Source organism: Plectropomus leopardus, chromosome 13, assembly GCF_008729295.1.
Source record: "Plectropomus leopardus isolate mb chromosome 13, YSFRI_Pleo_2.0, whole genome shotgun sequence".
Classification (NCBI taxonomy): domain Eukaryota; kingdom Metazoa; phylum Chordata; class Actinopteri; order Perciformes; family Serranidae; genus Plectropomus; species Plectropomus leopardus.
In genome coordinates, this window is record NC_056475.1 from 30,481,491 (window position 1) to 30,503,051 (window position 21,561).

The following is a 21,561-nucleotide window of genomic DNA, read 5'->3' on the forward strand; positions in this document are numbered from 1 at the left end:
GGCATCTCAAAGTGGGGCTGCTCGCCAACAACATGCTCACCCCTTTTCTCTCACACTGAAAAAAACACTTTCACCTCACAAACAGTGTAGAGGGCCGATCACACAGAAAAGCGTTGCTAGAAAAGCGTTGCAATCAAAGCGTTGCAAGAAAAGTGTTGCAAGCAAAACCATTTTAAAACCACAATTCTTATTTTCTGATGATTATACACTAAAGGAAGCATACTTACTATGTCATATTCCATTTCTGCCAATATAACCCCCCTAAATTTTACACTCTGGTCCTTCAAGAATAAGTGACCCAAGAATTTGCGAGAAATTGGTAAAAACTCAAAGCTTAACCCCCCCCAAAAAACCAACAACAAAAAACAATTAAAAGAAAAAAATGCTTAGAAATTTAATAACTGTAAAATAATTTTAAGAATACAATTATGACAATCTTAAATATAGTTCTATGGACATTTCCCCCAGCTTTTATAAATGTAATTGTTAATCTCCTTACTTTTTTGGGACATTTCCTAGTTGCTCTTTGACTTTTTTCCCTATGTTTTTTTGAAAGAAATCAAACCAAATTGCTGCAGGAACAAAGGTTCAAATACTTGTGAAAGGAATCAGAATAAAGCACAAGAAAAGCAATGTCAACCAAGTTTCAAAGGGTTAAAAGGAAGCACAGGGTGTTGGTGGGAAACAGAAGGTGAATCTAAATCTCCTGATATAAATGTTGGTTTAAAACTGCTCCAGGCCGGATTCTTCTGTGCTATATATTCCTTGTATTTGTCTATATTTAATTCTGCCGTTGGCTATGGTTATTAGCTCTAACTGTTCTCTGGAGAAGGAGGTGACTGAAAATGCAGCCGAAATCTATAATTTTATCTTAAAGAGCTGTGATTTTCTGCTCCTGGGAGACATCATGGTGCAGGATTTCTGGATTTTGTGGACAACTCCTTGTGTTTTATTTATGGCACCACAGCTGCGTGTTATAAATGTTATAAAGTCATTCATAAGGAATGATCTGGCAAGCAGTCATGGACACACGTCTTTGTTCCATTTACTCTCCTGTGAGATGCTGCAGGAGGGAACACTGCAGTGCAGCAGAAGGACAGTAATATAGAAAATACTATATCTGAACGTGCTTAAAACTCTACACAAATCTTACTCTACTTTAGTGGAATATACAAGTGTTGTCTTTTCATTCCACTTCTGATTTCTACCTGGAGAGAAATATTTCAGAGGGAACATTCACTTTGTGCTTTGTGCTACTCTTGAAGAGACACTTCACCGATTTTCAGCCAGCCCTGTATCATAACAATGTAGGCAGAATGTGTGGATGAAGTGTGGTAAACTTCCCTCCATCTAATCAGTGTCTAGACTTCTCTTCACCCCTACAGCCAAACTCTGCAGTTCAACAATTTTTCCATCATGTGATGCACTGTTGAGGGCTCTTGGAGCTTTTGCTTGAACTACACGCTGTACTTCCGCATTTTTTTCGTATTGCCCGCCAACCTGCCACAAAGATCATACAGCTCATCAACATGTTCTCATCCCAACTGCTTAAAACATTGCCGCTCTGCAGCTGCTTTGATGCTGCTGCTGATGTTTCAGAAAGCCGCTACTGTGATCTCCACACAAGCACACAGTGAGATTTCGCTACACGCAGTTATGTTTAGGCAGCCGGTTTGTCTCTGCCTCTCCAGAGGTGCCATCAACTCTCCTTGCCGCAAAAGAAATCTCTTAGACCAGGAGGCAGAGAGGAACTGCGGGGTAGCAGCTAGCAAGCTAGTTTAGTAGGAACTGCTAATGTTGGGGGCTATGTAAATTATATGTAAACTATGTGCATAGTGTCCCGCCCCTTACACCCTGCCTCCCTACGCCAAAACAGTGACAGTAAGTTAAAAACTGAAAACCAGGAGACTGAAAAAATAGTGACATTGTAAAAAAAAAACCAACAACCTGTCACTGAAAAAAGACAGACATTAAGAAAAAACTTTCATTTTTGAAGACTGTTGTTTCCTTTTTCACCTCACGTTTTGTGTAAATTGACATCATATATTTAAGGCCAATGTTTACTGTCACTGTTCTGGCCCCAAAGATGGATGGTGAGGATTAAGGGAACGAGGCACAGAAAGAAAATGTCACATTCAGACAGGAAGTGAACACTGGACTCCTGCATAAAAATCCTGGGTTTGTTGGGTCCATCCATCGCCCCTTCTGCACGCCCTGTAGGGAGCTTCCTGCTGCTTATATTAAGGGTGTTACGGGCAGTTTTTTAAACTGATGCAGTTCTGTGCCCTTTTGTACACTGCACCTGTCGCTAGTGCCAATTGGATAGTTTAGCGAGGTCCTCAGATCAGCCCAGCTGGGGTCAGTCACAGCTCTGGTGAAGCGCAGAGGAGACAATAAAACTCGACTATCTAGAGGAGGGCAAAGTCAAGGTTTCAAGTGGCGTATCATGCAAATGCAAAAAGTAGATTCTGGAATTGGGATCGTTTGCTGAAAGGTACTGCCAAAGAAGTGATATTAGACTTCAGAATGATAACAGGCTGATGAAGACACACACACCCCTCTCTCTGTCTCTCAAGTTCTGACAATATCCAGTCCTACTGTAAAACTAGACAGTGCTGATCGAATAGAAATAAAGATTATTTTAACATGTTTTCTGAAACTTATTTTAATGCACCATAATGAAACTAAGCAACGCTGATCAAATATAAAACCAAGATTCTTTTACTGAGCTGCATATTTCTCACCTCATATGTTTTCAGAAATGTTTTGGCTCGCTGTTGAACTGGAAAGCGAGATCCGGCCGGCCGCCATCGTTTCTCTTTATATGAAATACTTCTTTAAACTCAATTCACATTGAAATGCAACACTCTGCAAAACTCACTGTCGGTGTGTCTTTGTCCCGAGCCTTTCCGTTGGTGGCTGCTGCTGCTGTATTCGCTCCTCTCCAGGGACGACAGAGCGCTGTTCACCACAGTGCCAACCTCCATGCACTCCTGGGGTCCCTGCAACCTGTCCTCCCCTGGGGGCGGCTCTGGAGGTGGGGGCAGGTCTGAAAACAGAGTAAAAAACAAACATGCATTAGAATGCAGGAGTTTGGGATATGAGGAAGAGTGTTTTTACTTCCTTTTTGCATTTGATGAGTTCATTTTAGTGTCAGATTTCTATTATGTAACAGCCTTATAATGCTTTAACAACAGAATGAGAGCTTTTTGTTTTTGTTGTCTGTTTTCTGGTGCATAATTGAGAGAGCCCGAGAGACTGGTGCCAGCTCTGTTATCCTCTAAAAAACAGGAGCACGTTTCAATAGATACTGACTGTGCTTGTTAAAAAGAGCTTTCTGTTTGTGGGACTCACGTGCAGCCATGTGCTGGTTTCAAGGTTATTGGATTCATACGGCAATTCAGCTCAAAATAATTATCATTTCCAAGTGACATGGGTGTTCAGTGGTCCCAGGCACTTTTGTATTGGAGAGAAAAAGAAGTAGGAAAGAATAGAAAAGAAAGAAAAAAAAGCTGACGCGTTTCAGCACTCTGTCCTGATAAACCACACCCATCTGGGACAAAACAAGTCTTTTTTTAGAGTCCCCTTTTATATCCCAGCACACCTGGAAAAAAACGCCCTGACAAGGGCCGCTGTGCCGAAACGCATTGGCGTTTTTTCCCATCTTTCTACTCTTTCCTTCTTTTTCTCTCGAATCCAAGAGTGCCAGTGACCACATAAAAGACCACTCCACCATGTCGATTTAAAATCTCTTTTTCAGGAACGACTTGGCCAGGAGGGCAGCTTAAAATATTGTTACAGCATTAAATACAATCAGAAAAATACAACTAACACACATTCCAAAGAGCGAGCACAACCTCCAGTTAGGCAACACAAAACAGTCAAGTAATAAATAAAATAAAATAAAATAAAATAAAATAAAATAAAATAAAATAAAATAAAATAAAATAAAATAAAATAAATAAAAAAACTTTTTGAATTCAATTAGAAGTAGAGTAGCAATCAAATGAACCAAGAATGCTATTTTCTCAATCTTTTAAAGTAACTTAAATTCCCCAAAAGTTATGTGCTCAGAGAATTTCAGCTCCTCCTGTAAGTTATTCCAGTCAGAGGGGCAGCATATTTAAAAGCTTTTTTGCTAAGTTCTGCGTGAACCTTAGGGAACCTACATCAAAAAAACATTGTGTGAGCGCAGGTCATATTGATTTTAGTTTTAACACATGCACACAAATAAGAGGGAACCAGCCCAACTAGACTGTTATATATAAAAAAACAAACAATGTGAGAATCTGCAAGAGTCTATAACACAAACAGTAGGTAGAACACATGAATAACAAAAAGAAAAAAAGGAAAAAAAAAGATTTAATAAATTCTAGCCACAAATTGCCTTAATTTACATATGCAAAAAAGTACAAATTTATTTTATTCAATAATTAAACTATCATCAAACACTGCAAATTCTGACCTACTATTTTATCGTCTTTTAATGCATCTGATATAAAATAATATAATTCATACAAACTGTTTACACATTCCTATCTACACACAAATCTATGTATCCTCCTGCTGATCATCAAAGCTCCTCCTCATCCCTGTACCACATGATAAATCTATTTTATACGTCTTTTTAAGCTGGAGGATGTTTGGCTTTAGCTTCACATTCAGACTGTTCCACAGTTTCACTCCACAATTTGAAGTAGGAAATTTAAATGAATTTACAATTTAAATGCAATGAATAGTAACAGAAAATAACCGTGGACATGATTTTCTCATTTGCAGTAGAGCTGCATATTCAGCTGCTGAGAAAAATTGATGCCCTGTGACAGCGTCATTGTCACAATCATGCAAAATAATACCTTTCTTCCTGAACTCTTCCCTGTGAGTTCAATAACACTGAATTTGAGAAAATGTGAAAATGAAGAACAGAAATGGAGCTGTTATTGTTCCCTGTCCCTGAAATGAAATCCACTCACCTCCTTGTACGTCTCTCCTGTACGCCGAACTCTTCGACACCTTTTTTTTCACGCGTGATTTTTGGTTGGGAGGAGTGCATGTATCTGCTGGGGATGAGCGGCTTTGCACTGTACGAGGAAAGAGACAAACAGTAAGAAAGTTTTTCTCATGCGTATGGATTAGTGAGTCAACACAGTTGCATACATGAATGTTCATCTTGTTTGCTTACGTGCCTTTGTGTGCGTGTGTGTGTGTCTGCAGAGTCACTTTACCGGGTGCTGTGGCGCTGCCGCTGTCTGCATTCAGAGCTGGCCCCTGGCTGTGGAGGCAGCGATGGGCAGGACTTTGGCACTGCAGTGTGCCAGCCTCTGATGAGCCGTGATGCTGTTGGCCGGAGAGGTTGGGGTTGGACTGGGTGAGCAGCGGGCTCGGCGCCTGGGGAACTGGCACTGGACCGCAGGGTAACCTTCTGCTATGGGAAGTAAGGGCAACGTGTTACTGGAGGCAACAAATCTACTGAGTGGAAAAAGTAAACTGTGTGCATCATCATTATTGTTTTCTCTTTATGAGTTATGACTTTATCTGCATCATTTTTATTTAAATGAATCATTTAACATGTGGCCAAGGGATTAGCTACTTGGCTAACAATGGTCAATGTGCATTGTGCTGTAATAAATAAATAAATTACAGACAATGATGCAGTTTTTGCTGAACATGGAAAAAAAGTGATTGTGGTTTATGTGTGAAAATCTGCAGCTACTAGGCCTGCATGATAATGGCCAAAATGATAATCACCACCATTATTCATTGATTTTTGGGACTATTTAAAAAGAATATTTTGCACCTTCATATATAAATGCACAGAGCACTGCTTTCACTTCCATGTTGTGCTACATTTCTGCCAAAACACAAGTCTTTGCATCAAAATAAGACTGTTCCTTATTTATGGTGCATCTCCTGGAAGGAAAATTTAAATAAAAGTGTTTTTGGACACATGTCTTTAGCCAAATGAGATACGACTGCATTAGTTATTTCAGTCTGTCTTTGGGAGCTGGACGCATACGGTGATCCGCTGTCCAGAACTGTTGTCTCTCTGAGCTGACGCTGGACAAGGACAGGGATTCAGTGAGGTAATGTTAGCAGCATTGTTCATCTTGGCCTTCATGCCTTAACCCTTTAAAACCTGGCTCAAAATCAGTTTTCTTAATCTGTGTTCAGCCTTTCACAAGAATTTAAGACCTCTGACACCTGAATAAATTGTTTTGATTTCTTGAGAAAAGATGGAAAAAAGGCATGGGCAACTTGACATGAAATGTCCTGCAAATTGCAAAAAATGGTAAAAGTAAAAAATAAAAACTGGGACAAAATGTTCAGAAAACTAATTCTTCTAATTATATATTTATTTAATTTAGGATAATTCCTTATTATTTTTGTTGTTTAATTTTTATTATTATTATTTTCTATTTTTTGTGTGTTCATTTTTAGGAAATTTTCTTGTAACTTTTACTAATTCCATGCAATTATTTCTTGGGTCATTTCTTATAAAGTTTCTTAATGCCTTTTTCTCATGGTCTTGCATGAAATCAGCCCAATTTGCTTGTTAATCGTACTGCAGATTGTAGATTTTTTTCAGGTACATGCAGTAGTATTATTAAAATACATACATTAGTTAAAGCAGTTGGATGTACTGTTTTGCAGCACAGACATGTCTCATATCTGATCTGGATGGAGGGACTAGTTCTTTGCCTTCTGCTTCAGACATTAGATTTTCATTTTGCCCGTCCGCTCTACAGCCTGTGGTGTATTACTCTTCTGCTCAGCTCTAGAATGTAGCTGTAACACGGCGCAGCATGACAGCAGTTAGTTTAGAAAGTTGTTGATTTGATATACAGCAGAGTTTTCTATGAGTGGAGCATTTTATATATCAATATCACAGTTGATCATGTTAATTTTAATATTAAGTCGAAATAGTGATCGAAATTAGAATTTTATTAATTGAGCAGTCTGAGCAGCTAAAGTGCCATTACTGATGTAAAACAAGATCAAAAAACGGATTTTGCTGCTTTTGTGTCTGCTAAACCTGTGCAAATGACAAAAAAGATACCATGCAATCCACAAAGCACAAGCAAAGGGCGAAATGCACGCAAACTGCACTGCCAAGCAGACAGTGTCCTGGGTGCGCCTGTCCCATTTGCATGTATGTAAATTATGAAATATTTAAGAATCTGGTGCAAAATTGCCCCCTTCCTATGCAAATAGGCCTTGCTGCAAATATCATCGAATACACAAAGACAAGTGCTAATTGCCACAGGCAGTTACAGTGCTTCCATTTAACACCATCCCGGCTAGCAGGAAACCTTCCCACAACACTGGCTAACATTACCTTCAAGTTGCAATAATGTTCTGAAGAAAACATTTTAATCTAATGTTAAAAGAATGTTTAAAGGATGTTTATTATTTCAAGTAATGTTCCTAAAACGTTAACTGCTGACTGAGATGTAATGTTATAACTATAACGTTCTGAGGATGTTTTGGTGATACTGAAAGATGACAGATCATAGAGTGTTCTTTTATAAAACATTCCCACAATGTTACATAAGAACAAAGGAAGAACATTTTCAGAGCGACATTCAGAAAATGTTATTGAGGCCTGAGACTATTTTTTAAAATGAAAATGGAATGGAATGTGATACGTTAACAATAAAAAAGCATTTTTAACATTCTTTGATGTTTATAGAGAATGTCAGCCTAACTTTGAAAAAAAACATTCTGCAAACTAAAAGAAAACTTGCAGCTGAAAACATTAAAAAAACATTTTTAACATTTTTGATGTTTATTGAGAATGTTACCCTAACTTTATAAAGAACATTCTGCAAACTAAAAGAAAACTTACTGCTGAGAACATTACAAAAACACTGCATTGGTTGCATTGTACCAAGGTTTTAGAACCAAAAATTGCTAGCTGTGATTGAGACTCATGTATTAAATAGGCGCAGTGTCTCTGTCTTCAAAGCTTTGGAGCTTTGAATGATGTTAAATTGATATTGAGCGATATAATGGGTGAAATCGACAGAGGGGGGGATTCAAGTGGTTTGTGAGCTTATATGAGATTTTGAAATGAAACGGTTGTGATGGAGCTCAGGATTCATTCCATTAGAGCTGGCTTATTACAAACAGTTTCAGCGAATAAATCTGGGATCTGAACAGCCGACCTGTGAGGATGTTGAACAAGACAGAACATAAATTACCTTCAAGTCCTGGCCAATTCACTTAATGAGCAGTCGCACTGTGCTTAAAGGCGAACTGCCTATGTCTAATTTTGGAGATACATGTATAGCGTCAGCTGCTGTGAGATGATGGAGCCAGCTGCAACACACAGCCAACTCTGGGCAGCAAACTAAACTGACGCTTTCTGCATTTCCTACTTTCTGCAGTTTTCATTATGAACCAATCTGTGTTCTGAAATATGGAGAAAAGCCTGAAACACTGGTAAAAAAATCTGCTTACTCAATTGAATGTTAAAGGAGGGCAAATTGAGCTCAGCTGCCAAACTTTGTGGGTGTGTTATTGCCAGCATATAATTAGTGCAAATTCTTAATGGATAGGGAGTGAAAACGGGGCAGATTGTCCGTGCTAATTCTGTGCTAATCATGGTGCTATTCGCAGCCACAATCCAATACAATTCTTTGTGGATCTGGCCTTTAGTATCTTAAATTGATCTGTTGTCCATGAATGCATCTGCACATTTCTTATACATGTTAGATACTGGATATCATAGTGCAGATATGTCACAAACTGTAAAGCTCTCACACATCCCTGTATGCTTTACTCTCAAGCTGGATGGCCACCTTTGACCTCTCATAGGCTCAGTCCCTGGTATTTGTTCGTCTTACTGGGTAAACTCCCCTCTCATATTTGCACCTTGATTGAACAGAGATCTGACTGTAGATATAGTCTGTAATCTGTAATTTAAAACTACGAGAGCTGCTCTCTCCGTCTGATTTTAAAGCTCTTATAGGCACAAGGGTGAATGAGTCGGTTGGTACTCTTCATTGTGTGTAGGTGTTTTAATATCTCTACATGATACTGTATATTGTCATGTTTTTATTGTGGTTTTTGTTTGTAACTTTTTCTTATGCTGCTGTCTTGGCTGGGTCTTCCTTGAAAAAGAGATTGTTGATTTCAAGAGGACTTGTTAGTTAAATATGTGTTAAATAAAATAAATAATTAAAAATTTGCCCCCATGCTACTGGTCATACCAGCCCAATTAAGGCTGTGGTGGCAAAACCCCTGAGTGTATTTGAATGAGTACGAACGTGTTGTATGGCTTGTGAATTTCACTTCTAATTGGTAACAGGAATTTTTTTTTTGTTACACATTGGTATTTTAAAATTTTAAAGTCAACAGTGAGGCCTCAAATTAAAATAATGCTAAAGACAGAACAGAGTGCTGTTAACTTTTACGACTGACAACCTTCTGTCACTGAAGAATTTCTCCATGCTAAAAGACTGATCTGAATAAAATAATAATACATTTATTTATTCATTGAATAGCTATTGCTATTGGCAAGCTAGAAATAGCACTAACAAACTAGAAATACTGCCATGTGGCTGTATGCCCCAGTGCACCGGTCAATTTGCACAATTTGCACCAATTCAGTCTCTGACCAAATGTGTTCCCTTCTGTTTCTCAGATAAAATGTTGACTAATGGCCAGAAAAGTCTTTTTGCAGAACATTATGCTGTCACAGCTGACCTTCCTATCCTATGAGACATTTGTGTGTAACTGGTGCATATGAATTCTTGAGTTATGGCCAAAAGCATGTTTTATGAGGTTTTCTTGACCGTGACCTTCAACCATTGACAGCCAGATTCACTCTTGTGGACGTTTGTGCCAATTTGAGGGAAATCCCTTAAAGCCATCTTTAGATATTGTGTTCACAAGAATGAGACAAATTCAAGGTCACAGTGACCTTGACCTTTGCACACCAAATTCAAATCAACTTATAGTTAAGTCCAAGTGAACGTTTGTGTGTTCATATCGTGTTTACAAGAATGAGATGGATGCAAGGTCACCATGACCTTGGCCATTAATTTATGACCAACAAAATCTAATCAGTTCATTCTTGAGTCCATGTAAATATCTGTGCCAAATTTGAAAAAAGAAATCTCTTATGCAATATTGCCTTCAGAAGAATGAGACAGACAAGGTCGCAAGAACCTTGACCTTTAATCTATGACCACCAAAATCTAATCAGCACATCTTTGAGTCAAAGTGGATGTTTGTGCTGAATTTGAAAACATTCGCTCATGGTTTTCTGGAAATATTGCATTCACAAGAATGGGACAGACAGATGGACGGACAATCTGAAAACATAATGCCTTCTGTCTCAGTGTCTTTCCGTAACTGAGCAGCTGACAGTAAAATCCCCAGTAAAACAGGATTAATAATGTAATACATGTTCTTCCACAAAGCAGAAAGGAGGTTTGCACTTTGTAAAGCAGTGTGTTTGTTCAAGAGAAGAGTTCAGATTCACGAGATATTATAGATTCAAATAGGAACACAACCCCCTCGAGCCCGTTCACATACCGTGACAGCTGCTGGCCCTCTGATTGGTTGTGGCGGGGGAGGTCATGGGGTGCTCGGGTCTCCTCGTGAGGCGACGGGGTGAGCGTGGCAGTGGACTGGTGACTGTAGGAGGTGGCTGGAGAGGAGGCGTTGTTTCTCTGCGGGGGAGAGGGTCCGTCTTCGCAGCCCTCCATCAGGTAGGTCCTCTCCGGGAGGGGGGGGCACCACTCCTCATCAGAGCTACACACACAGAGAGGGGTGTTCAAGCAGGATGATGCAGCGTAAGACACGGAGCTGGATCTCATTGCTGCATGCTCTTTAAAGACATTGTTGAGGGGCTTGTTTTCTCATCAGTGCCTTCAGTTCCAGCGAGCTATGAGGCTACTAAAACATTAATGTTGCTCTTTCAGGCTCGACTTAAGTTAAAGGGCCTTGCCGTTGGCAAAACGGCAGGAGGCAAAGTTTCCACTTGGGTGGGATTGCTGCTACGAGCGTCATACTGAATGATAGTTTGCTCTGAGGCTGCAGAGAGCGACTGTTAAGGAGGAACACAGCAAATTGTGTTTTAAGGCTGGGGAAAACAGCTTAATCACTAAAGCAATTGACCAAGGCTGAGGTAATTGAGTTGTTAAAGCCAGAGGCATAAGAGCCGCGTTGGGTTCGATACTTAATGTGCCTGTTAGAGGTGATGCTAAGTCGAAATGATGGTGGAGCAGTGTAATACTAATTTATAGAGATCTGTATGTGTGTGAGAAGGAAAAGGAGTGAAAGTCAGACTCACCCTATGTCCATGTCCTCGTGCTCTGGGGGCTGTTCGTCCACATCGCACTGTTCCAGCTCACCAATTGGGGGAGGTGGGGGCAACGCCTCCATCCAGGTCAAAGACGGGGTCTTGACTGCCTTACCCATGGCCTTCTGCTTGGGTTTACCTGTGAAACCAACAGAGAAACACGATGATTCATTCAAAGATTCCTTGCCACATTGAGCTGATATGCCATCGGCTTAAATAACACATTGAAACCTGAGCAAATTGGCTTCAATTCAGTCAAAAGCATTGGGAGAAGGCAATGAGCAACTTCAAAAGAAATGGCCAAAAAAAGCAAGAAATTTCAAAAAATTACGAGAAAATCACCTTAATATAAGCAACAACATTTTCAACCTGGGAGCAAAATTAAAAGTGTTGCGCAACTATTTTGTTCAGGTAGCTCTAATGAAAATAAATTATTATATTTAAAAAACAACAACAAATCTTTAAAAAACAACACTGAATAAAAAGGAGAATTGGGGAAATTATGTAGTCATCATAACATTTAAAAAGCAAAAAGCTTAAGAAAAGAAGAATGTATTTGATATACTGTAATTTCCATAGTCTGGAGGCCAACCTCTGGTTTTAACTGTGAGCATGGAATTAGAAGTCGTGATTTTTCAGTAGAGCTGAAGCGCTTGGAAGAAAATTTGTTACAGAGGAGATTGGGGATGCAAAGTGGTGAAAAGCTTTTCTTAACAAACAATAGCTGCTGGTAACTTCCAAGATCCATCTATACAGAACAAAGACAGAAAGGAGAAGCTCTCCTCACCGTTGCAGCGGTCTGGCTGGGCGTACTGAGCTCCAGACGGCCCTGGCTGGGTGATCCAGTGTCCATCATCCTGCTGCTCGCCGCTGTGGGCCGGCACCTGCGTCTGGTTACTGAAAGGCATGATGGAGGTGGAGGCGTAGGGAGTGGTGGAGGTATGCTGCGCGTAGGTGAAGCTGTGCAGGTCTTCGCTGGTGGCATCGATGGTGCTGTAGATGGGACCTTCAGTGGAGCCTCCCATGCTGTACTTCTCCGTCTGATTCAGGTAGTTGGAGATACCAGCTTCTGCATAGATCAAGCAAGCAAAACCCTGTTTATATAGCACATATCATTTCGCGTGGAAACACAATGTGTTGCACAAAGTGTGAGTTACAAGTTGCAGGAACAAAAAAAAGCTGTTACTTGACCATAAAAGTCAATGAAATCCATTAAATATAAAATAAAAACTCATAAAGTAACTATTAAGATGAAGAACAAACCAATAAAAGATAGAAAGACATGGGAGTCAGAACTAATAAAATTTGTTAAATTGATTAAAGTAATGATACCAAAAGTAGACTATTTAAAGAGGATAATACATATGAATTAAAATAAATTAAAAAAAATAAAATAGAATAAAATAAGACAAATAGACAAATAAAAGATGATATCACAAGTAAGACCAACAAAACTAATGAAAACAAAAAATAAAAAGTAGTAATAAAAAAGTAGTAAAGGTAAAAACACATCCAAGTTAAACCAATAAAGTAAAAATAAAACAAATAGAATAAAATAAAGTAAAAATAAAACAAATAGTAATAATAACAATAAAAAAAGATAATGATGAAAAAAATAAATATATACTATACTATAATATATAGATACTGTTAGTGCATAACAACTAAAGGCTTTGTTCATATTAAATGACACTACTTATCACAGTACTCAATGATGTCTCAATTTAGTCTGAAAATCTGCCAAAAAAACTATGACATAAGCAGAAGAATAATTAAAAACCCAGCATTCATGCACTGTATCTACCAGACTGTCATGTTGAAGCAGCAGCAGCCTACCGTTGTAGTATCTCTCAGCTGTGTCGTGATTGGTGGTGCAGCAGTTGACTGCCTCTTTACCGCTGTGGACCAAGTTGGTGGTGGGCCAAGAGTCTGCCAGCCATGGGTAGTTGCCCATGTTGCCTCCCAGCACGCCGGGTCTACAGAGACATTCTGGCATTAGTTTAAGACATGGTGGGACACAGAACAACAGCAACAACTGGCCAGATGGAAATACAGCAACAACAGCAAACAGCAAGCTGGACAGACGGTTAGAAACATTCACAATCATCAGTCTATTTTACAGAGAAGAATACAGATACATCGCAGGATAAAGGTGTCCTTCAGGATATCATTTAATTACCTTCCATTGAGTCCTGCTCCTTCTCCGTGCGGGAAACCAACTGCAGGGACAGAGAGAGAGATGAGAGGGGGGGAAGTTATCGTGGCCTACTTTACTTCCAATTTGTCTTTTTGTTGAGTCAAGGTTTCTATTATCCAACATCAGCTGTTCCCATTTCCACAGGACTGCACAAATGTAAATGGCAACTATTTTTAATGGTCATTTTTTAAATAAATCCAACCTTCTCGAAATGTATTTAAATAAATGCCATCGGCTACAATCTGAATGCCACTGGAGTTCACTCCATCGACTTCTGCCATAAGTGCGAGGTATCACACGCGACTGCAGACGCAGAGAGCCTCAGGTCAGCAACAATCTCTCATTCTACATCTTGATCATCGTCCCTAACCTGCTGGTGTGTAGGCGAATGAGGCGGTGTAGTGGCTCAGCTCCTTCCTCTTCTTACGGCGGCAGTAGATCCACACGCTGAAGCCCATGAGGATGACCCAGCAGGCGCCGCCGATGCCCGCGATGAAAGCCGGCTGCTTGACCACATCTGTGATCTGCTCGGCCAGGCTCACACTGCTCTCCTCGCCGCTGTCACTGGTGCCACTTCCGCCCCCGCCGCCTGGCACAGAGGGCTGTTCAGCTGGCAGCTCTGGAGGACGAGAGCAGGAGGGAGGAGGGCAAAAAAAGACAACATCATGAGAATTCATTGCTTATCTGTTTCATCCGTCCAGTGTCTTGTATTGCATATATTTAATGTTTTCAAAGCCAAACAGAGCATGCAATAAAAAAAATGAACCATGTGTACACAGCAAAAATACACTTTATAATGCGTGAATAAGCCTACAGCAGATGGGAAATGGAAGAGAGTTGACTCGGCTCAGTGGTCTTTTGAGATAAACACTAATATCAGCACAACAACATGTTCAAAAAAACAATGCTCATGTGTTTATGTTTAGCAGATATAACATAACTCATTTATAATCTCATGCATGTAGCGTGTGAGCCTTTTAACCTTTGCTTAGTCGTTTTAAACACAAAGGACAGCCGAGGCTGAATAGGATGTCATTAGTTTTGCAGCGATTTGGTTAATAAACCAAAGTGTTGAACAGATTAAGATTTTGACATTATAGTGAGGGGTTATGCTCCTATGATTATGGCTGCAACTGAAAATTATTTTCATTACAGATTAATCTGATGATTATTTTAAATATTAATTGATCCAATGAATGATGTATAAAATCGAAAAAAAAATAGTAAAAAAATAAAGTAAAATAAAATTCTTCTTTCCGGGAGCCTAAAATGGTGTCTTTAAATTTCTGCTTATGTCCAACCTACAGTCCAAAACCCAAGACTCTTAATTTATTATCATAAGTAACAAAGAAACACAGCAAATGATAACATTTAAGAAGCCAGAGCCCGCCAATGTTTGACATTTTTGCTTGAAAAAAGACTGAAATGAATAATACATTATCATAATAGTTCGCGATTCATTTTCTTGCAATTGACTGATCGATTAACTGACTATTCGTTGCAGCTCTACCTAAGATGCAACATTACTGATCACTCAAATCGTTATTAATCATCGTCTGAGTGTTTGCCATTTCATGACAATGGCGGACAGGCAAAGTCATCCACTGGGCAAGACTGTTCGCATGGCTAAAAATCACCCCCTTTCTCTTGTCAAACACTGACACTTGAAAACCTTGTTATTCATAACTGGTTAAATTACTCAGGTATGGGGCTGGCAAAGGGACAAAATGTTTCAAACTTTAAAATAATGTATCATGATTTTCTCTTCTCAATTGTATTCAATTATGTTTTTCAGAGACAGTTAAAACATGTCTGATATTCCAGGACTTAAATTTCTGAGAGTCAAATACAAGTACTTCAAGCACCTCGCACACCTTGTGCAAACCAAAAGAGATTAAACCAAAAAAAAAAAAAAAAAGGAATCTTTTAACCTAGGTTTTTAGTGTATTCTGAAAAGACACAAAGCATGCTACAAGCAACATACTTTGATGTGTCGGTCAAGCGTCAGTAGTTTTGAGTTTTGAGAGAGAATGTGTTGCTAAAAATATCTATGAACTCATTTTCAAAGTAACAAATGTGCCTCTTTTAACTTCTCTGCAGAAAAATAAGTTAGTCTCAGGCTGATCTAATCTTATTTCACAGCTGCTTTTGTAACTCACTGATGAGGACGGACACCGGCTGGCTGCGGGTGCCGACGCCGGCGCTGGTCACCGCCGCCACCTCCACCTGGTAGAGCACGCCAGCCATCAGGCCTTTCAACGCCGTGGACAGGGTGTTTCCATCCACCGTCTTGTTGATGTAGTAGCGTGTCTGGTTGTCGCCGCCGCCACTGCCCACACACCAAACCTGTCGGATTCAGCAGTGAATTTGTTATTCACCTCATTTCACTCTCCAATTCATTTTTGTGACACTTTTCGAAACTTATCAGTCCAGAGTTGAAGGTGCGATTGAATTTTCATTCACTGATGAAATAGCCAACTATAGGCTGCAATATTTCATCAGTTGGATCAGACAGATATTCCCTGTGTTAAATGTACAGTAGTCATTGAACTTGACCACTAACCAGTGGGCTCTGCTCTGCGTTTGAAGTTTTAAAAACAGCCTGAGGATTTTTCTTTCCCTCTGACGAGGTTTTATCTTTGCGCGGACACTGAATGAACAAAATATCAAGTCATCTGGAGACTGGATTGCAACCTCTTGTGACTTTTCAGAGTCCTCCAATAACCCTCTGCATCCTTATTTGCAACTGGTACAAAATGAATTAACCCTTTGAAGCCAAACCAAATTGGCCTGACTTAATTCAAGAATATAAGAAAAAGGCATTGAGCAACTTCATAAGAAATCACTTAAAATATTAGCAGGAAATTAATAAAAGTTACAAGAAACTTTCCTGAATAAATAAATGAATGAATAATTAAAGAAATAAAAACAAGCAAATAAACATACCCTCAAAACTTAAATAAAAACTTAAATAAATATTTAATTTAAATAATTAGAATAATTAGTTTTCTGGACATTTTGTCCTATTTTTTTGTTAATTTTTTAGTAAATTTCTCATTCTCTCTCTCCCCTCTTGTTCCGGTTATTTTTTTTTAACTAATTTTATGCCAAGTTGCTTTCATTCCATCTTTTTAAAAGAAACAAACCAATTTGTTCAGTTTTCAAAGGTCTTAAATGCTTGTGAAAGTCATCTGACTTTGAGAAAAACTGATATTGAGCCAGATTTCAAAGGGTTAAGGAGACTTCATTAATAATAACATTTTTTATGTAATGTGTAAGTTTTATGCGACAGGAAGACGCTTGCGTGCTGCAGTAGTAGGAGTGTTTCCTGATGTGTTAGGTATTTTCTCGCAGCTTTTTCCACAGCTGTTTGGTGCTTGTTGCCCTCAGATATAACACAGTGACACTGCTCACGCGTCACACTTGTGGCCGGACTCAGCTGAGGTGTGTTTACCCTGTACTCCTGGATGATGCCGTTCTGCATGTCGCTGGGTGGAGGCTCCCAGGAGACGCTGATGCTGGAGCTGTTGCTCAGCTTCACTGTTACCACTGTGACAGCTCTGGGTGGGGCGCTGGGGACTGTGAGAGGAGGAGAGACAACATTCATGCCATTTCATCAACATAATTATAGAGTAATAATTAAAGAGACAGTTCATTTTTTGTTTAAGCGGGGTTATATGGGCTACTAATACAGAGCCAGTAAATGACATACAGCAGACGTCAGTTGGCAAGTTTGGAGAAGCAGGCTGGAGTGTGACATGGAAACTAAGCAATGTAGTGCTGTGGAGGGATCAGCAACAAAATGCATTTTAGCCACCTAAAAAAAGTCCCACATAAAAAAAAAAATGTGTCTGTTCATGTGTGCACTATTTTGAGAGCATTTTCACTGTTTTACCTTAATGTCAAAGAGTGGTTTCTGACAGGACAATGAAGCTGCTATATTGCTCTCTGAAAAGCCAAACTCCATTAAGTAAAACAATAATTCAACATCAACACATGAATTGCTGGTCTCCAGCCAACCAAATCAGTTAGTTAGTTCACGTTATTGTGTGACTTTGCCGTTTAAAATGTTTAATTTCAAAAGTCACACAATAAGAGATCGAGGCAGCGGCAGACCGGCAGCTCCTGTGTTCAGGAAGCTAAAATGACAAAATGTTTTTGTCAATGGAGTCTGGTGGCTTTGACAAGAGTGTAGATGGGTAACTGAAGCCATTAACAGGTTCCCTGCCAGAACGGGCTGTCTGACAGAAAGGCAAAGCTGTTAAATTCTCAATATAGCGTACACTTAATGTGATTTAGATTTTTTGAGGTGGAACTACTAATAAGTGGCTAAAATGTGTTTTGGGGCTGAACCATTCACAGCGGTAGATTGCTTAGCTTCCATATCTGACTCCAACCTGCTTCTCCAAACTGACATGTACTGAGGATAATACACTGACTATGGATGAGCAGTCCATACAGCCCCACTTTAAAAACTCTAAACTATCCCTTAATGAGGGAGCACAAAACATTTCGACTGAAAAATCTGACATCTTGAGGCTGAAAGGATAAAAGTGAGGACATATAAAACACAAGTCAAGAAACAAGAGTGTGAGCTGTAGCAGGAGGAGAAATTAATTAATTAAAGTTAATAATCTTTTTTTTTTTTGCCAGACTGAGCTACTCAGGCAGGTCGATCCGAAGTCTGTAAGCGCTGACGGCAAAAAGAAAAAGTCTGCGCGCTTGTTTTTAATCTAGAGTTTGGATCAACTAATATAAACCTGCTGAGAACCTCAGGCTGAAAAGACGGCTGTGTGTGGAGGCTGAATTTAATGGAAATAGGGATCAATATAAATGAACCCAAATTGTAGTGGATATAAAATTAACCCCAAATTGAGATAACATTACCGGGATTCATGCGGTGTCAGACAGGCTAATGAACAGCCATTTTCAAGGCCTTGCAATGTCAAAGAAAACCCTGGCTGAATTAATATGGAAGTAAATGTGTTCCATCTGATTTTGAAATTAAAAAGCAATTGAACTTCTCGCATTGAATATCCATGCATTGACAATATGTATCTGAATTTTTTGCCTCTGAGTGAAATCAATCAAATTTTCAGTAACTCATTTTCACCTCTTTTTTTCCCACGCAAATTCAGAATAAAAAATTCATGTTTAAAAAAATGTAATAATATATATTCAAGTTCAAATTCAAATATATTCAAATTCTGTTGGCCAAATTCAAATGCCAGAATACCAGGTCTAAAATTCAGAGTAAACATTCCGGAACCCAACGAAAAGTAGTCGATTCCAGATCAAGTCAAAATTCAAAATTCAGATACATAAATTCATTGCAGAAATATTCAGTGCTAGAAATCCAAAGCCTTTTTATTTTCAAGAAAACCTAGGCTGATTTAACCCTTTGAGCAAATTAGCTTGATTTCTTTCAAAAACATGGAAAGAAGGGAATGAGCAACAAAAACCGAAATGACCCAAAAGTAAGCAAGAAACACAGAAAATGTACTAGAAAATTACCTCAAAATTTGGTTGAAAAATTTAAACTGGAGGAAAAAGGATATGACCTAGAAAACGTACTCAAATAATTAATTTTAATAATTCTGTAACATAATAACATATAAATGTAGCTTTTCACAAGTTTTTTTTATTTTTCACCTCGACATTTCCCCTAGCTTTTAAAAAATAATTTTCTAAATCCAATAATTTCTTGCAATGTGTGCAACATTTCTTACCAAGTGGTGTTTTTCGAAATAAATCGCACCAATTTGCTCAAAGGTTTAAATACTTGTGGTAGATGTCTAAAAGCAGCACAAGCAAAGTGATGTCACTCCAGGTGTCAAAGGGTTAATAAAACAGGTTTTCTTTGAATCTCTTTGTGGTGCAGACGGGTTTCAGAAGTCACTGGATATGTTACCTTCTTCTTGGGTTCGAACCAGTAATGTCCGGCTGTCCTTGCCCTGGAATTCATCGAAATAGGGACGGATCTTGATCTCGTACTCGGTTCCTTTGAGCAGGCTGGTGAGGACGGTGCTGCGTTCGGAGGGGGAGTTGATGTCCTGGAGGAGCCAGTTTCCCCCGCTGGGTCGGTAGAAGAGACGGTAGCCCTGGACGTACTGAGACTGACGGTCCACCTTGATGTTAAAGGTGACACAGGGGGAATTAGAAAAAGAAGGGAGAGAGCAGAGATGGGGATAAAGTGAAAGAGAATCTCTCTATTCTCTTCCTCTGCTTCCTAAAATAAAACAAAGAGGCACTCACAGTCCAGGACACTCGAATGGACGCCGCTGTTAGCATGACAGGCTCTTGCAGCTGGACGGCCACTTCTCCCAGCTCCCTCTGCACTTGCCTGTGGTCCACTCCCTGACCTGTAGGACTCACATCTGAAAGAAACACACATATTCACTTTTCAGAGTGCTGCTGCCAATGCATTAGCACACACCACTGTGGTGTTTTCCACTGTTCTGGAAGGGAGTCATGTTTTATTTGGTGCGAGCGAGGTGCAGACTGACCTTGCGTCCTGACAGGCTCGGAGATGGGGCTCGGGTCGCTCAGGCCGTATGCGTTGACAGCTCGCACGATGAACAGGTAGATGGTGTTGGGGAGTAGGCCGGTGATGGTGTGTGTTTCCATCTTGACCATGTCGGCCACAGTCTGCCAGGTGCTGCCTGCTGATTGGCTGTGAAAGGATAGAGGGAAAAACTGGTGCTCTGTTTCACATGCAATATGATATTGTGATCTGTAATCTCAGACGACACAGGTACTAACTTAGCATGTCAGCTTTGATTGTGCCTTACATCAGTGTTTGACAGACGCTGCTGGCTGGTACATTAAAACCTACTGCACATCTACATGTTTCCTGAGACAGAATCTAAGCATCTCTATGTACAACCTTTGTACAGTGTGTCATGTCCAATTGTTTCAACAACAACAGTTCACTGGAGAGCAGAAACATCAAATATATTTGATATTCACTGTGGAAAGACAACAGTGGTGGACAAAGTATACCTTTCTATACCTGTCCTTATAGAATAATCAGCAAAATGTACTTAAAGGGACACTGCCAATTTTTGACCAGCATCGTATTATAGATCTCCCTGCTCATTTGCCAGTAAATGACACAGTGACCTTGATCTTTGACCTATGACCACCAAAATCTAATTAGTACATCCTTGAGTCCAAGTGGATGTTTGTACCAAATATTAAGAAAATCTGTCAAGGTGTTCTCAAAAAATCATGTTCACGAGAACAGGATGTAAAGAAAACATCCAAAACATAATGGCCGCAGTTATCTCCTGTGCTGAGGCATAAAAATGGGTACAAGCACCACAAATGTGTACTTAGTAGTATAAGTACATTCACTTAGTAACATTTCACCACTGGCAGACTGCACACTAAGGATTGTGTGTGTCTGCACAAGTTTCAAACTGCACTCAGGACTGCTTTGCGATGCTGATTTGATGTGAAGCCACCAATGCATAAGAAGATCTCCAGGCAATAGCACAATCTATTTTTGGCTTCCTCTAATATGCCTTATCTGGTAAACAATAGCAGATGTGAGCAAAGTCACTCAGTGCCGAGAAGTTTGTGCTCACTAAAAGATCTCCAAATGATACAATTTGCTGTCCTGATGAATAATGTAATGAGGCTTGGAAGTTCGCACAGCTGCCAGCAGGAAATGAGGGCATGTTCTTAGCCTTGTGGCACTCCCCCAGATGCATTATCCCATCCCCCTCAACCCCCGTTCCACCGTCTTTCCTCTTCTGTCTGTGAATTTACTGTCACCTTGGCACAGCAGCAGTCACAAAGGCCTCCACAACCATTTGTTTGACACTTTCACATTTTCCCCAAGGGTACTGTGGGGGTTTGTGGTGAACTAGCTTCACTGCTGAACTGCTGAACTGCACAATTAGACCAAAGAGGAAAACAGCTCGTGAATACTCATCTCTTGTATGTATGTGTGTGTGTGTGTGTGTGTGTGTGTGCAGACTGTCCTGTGTCGGGGCTAGATCCAAGGTAACTTTGAGGAGGAGATGCTCAGAGGGAGTTCACACACATA

At 39.8% G+C, this 21,561-nt stretch overlaps 1 protein-coding gene across 4 annotated transcripts in view; it reads right to left on the reverse strand.

The window, feature by feature from the left end:
* The window catches only part of robo3 (roundabout, axon guidance receptor, homolog 3 (Drosophila)), a 125,347-nt gene that overhangs the window by 5,081 nt on the left and 98,705 nt on the right, over positions 1–21,561 (reverse strand). For 2 of the 4 annotated variants that reach the window (XM_042499032.1, XM_042499030.1), the window contains 14 exons: positions 20,015–20,181; positions 19,764–19,885; positions 19,420–19,636; positions 16,963–17,087; positions 15,668–15,854; positions 13,879–14,127; positions 13,491–13,530; positions 13,148–13,287; positions 12,099–12,380; positions 11,303–11,450; positions 10,543–10,761; positions 5,226–5,422; positions 4,974–5,081; positions 2,882–3,049 (listed from right to left, as the gene is read on the reverse strand). In XM_042499032.1, coding sequence (XP_042354966.1) covers positions 2,882–3,049; positions 4,974–5,081; positions 5,226–5,422; positions 10,543–10,761; positions 11,303–11,450; positions 12,099–12,380; positions 13,148–13,287; positions 13,491–13,530; positions 13,879–14,127; positions 15,668–15,854; positions 16,963–17,087; positions 19,420–19,636; positions 19,764–19,885; positions 20,015–20,181 — 2,369 coding nt within the window. Of the gene's footprint in view, positions 1–2,881; positions 3,050–4,973; positions 5,082–5,225; positions 5,426–10,542; positions 10,762–11,302; positions 11,451–12,098; positions 12,381–13,147; positions 13,288–13,490; positions 13,531–13,878; positions 14,128–15,667; positions 15,855–16,962; positions 17,088–19,419; positions 19,637–19,763; positions 19,886–20,014; positions 20,182–21,561 lie in introns of all 4 variants that reach the window. The other 2 variants (XM_042499031.1, XM_042499029.1) reach the window with 1 other exon arrangement.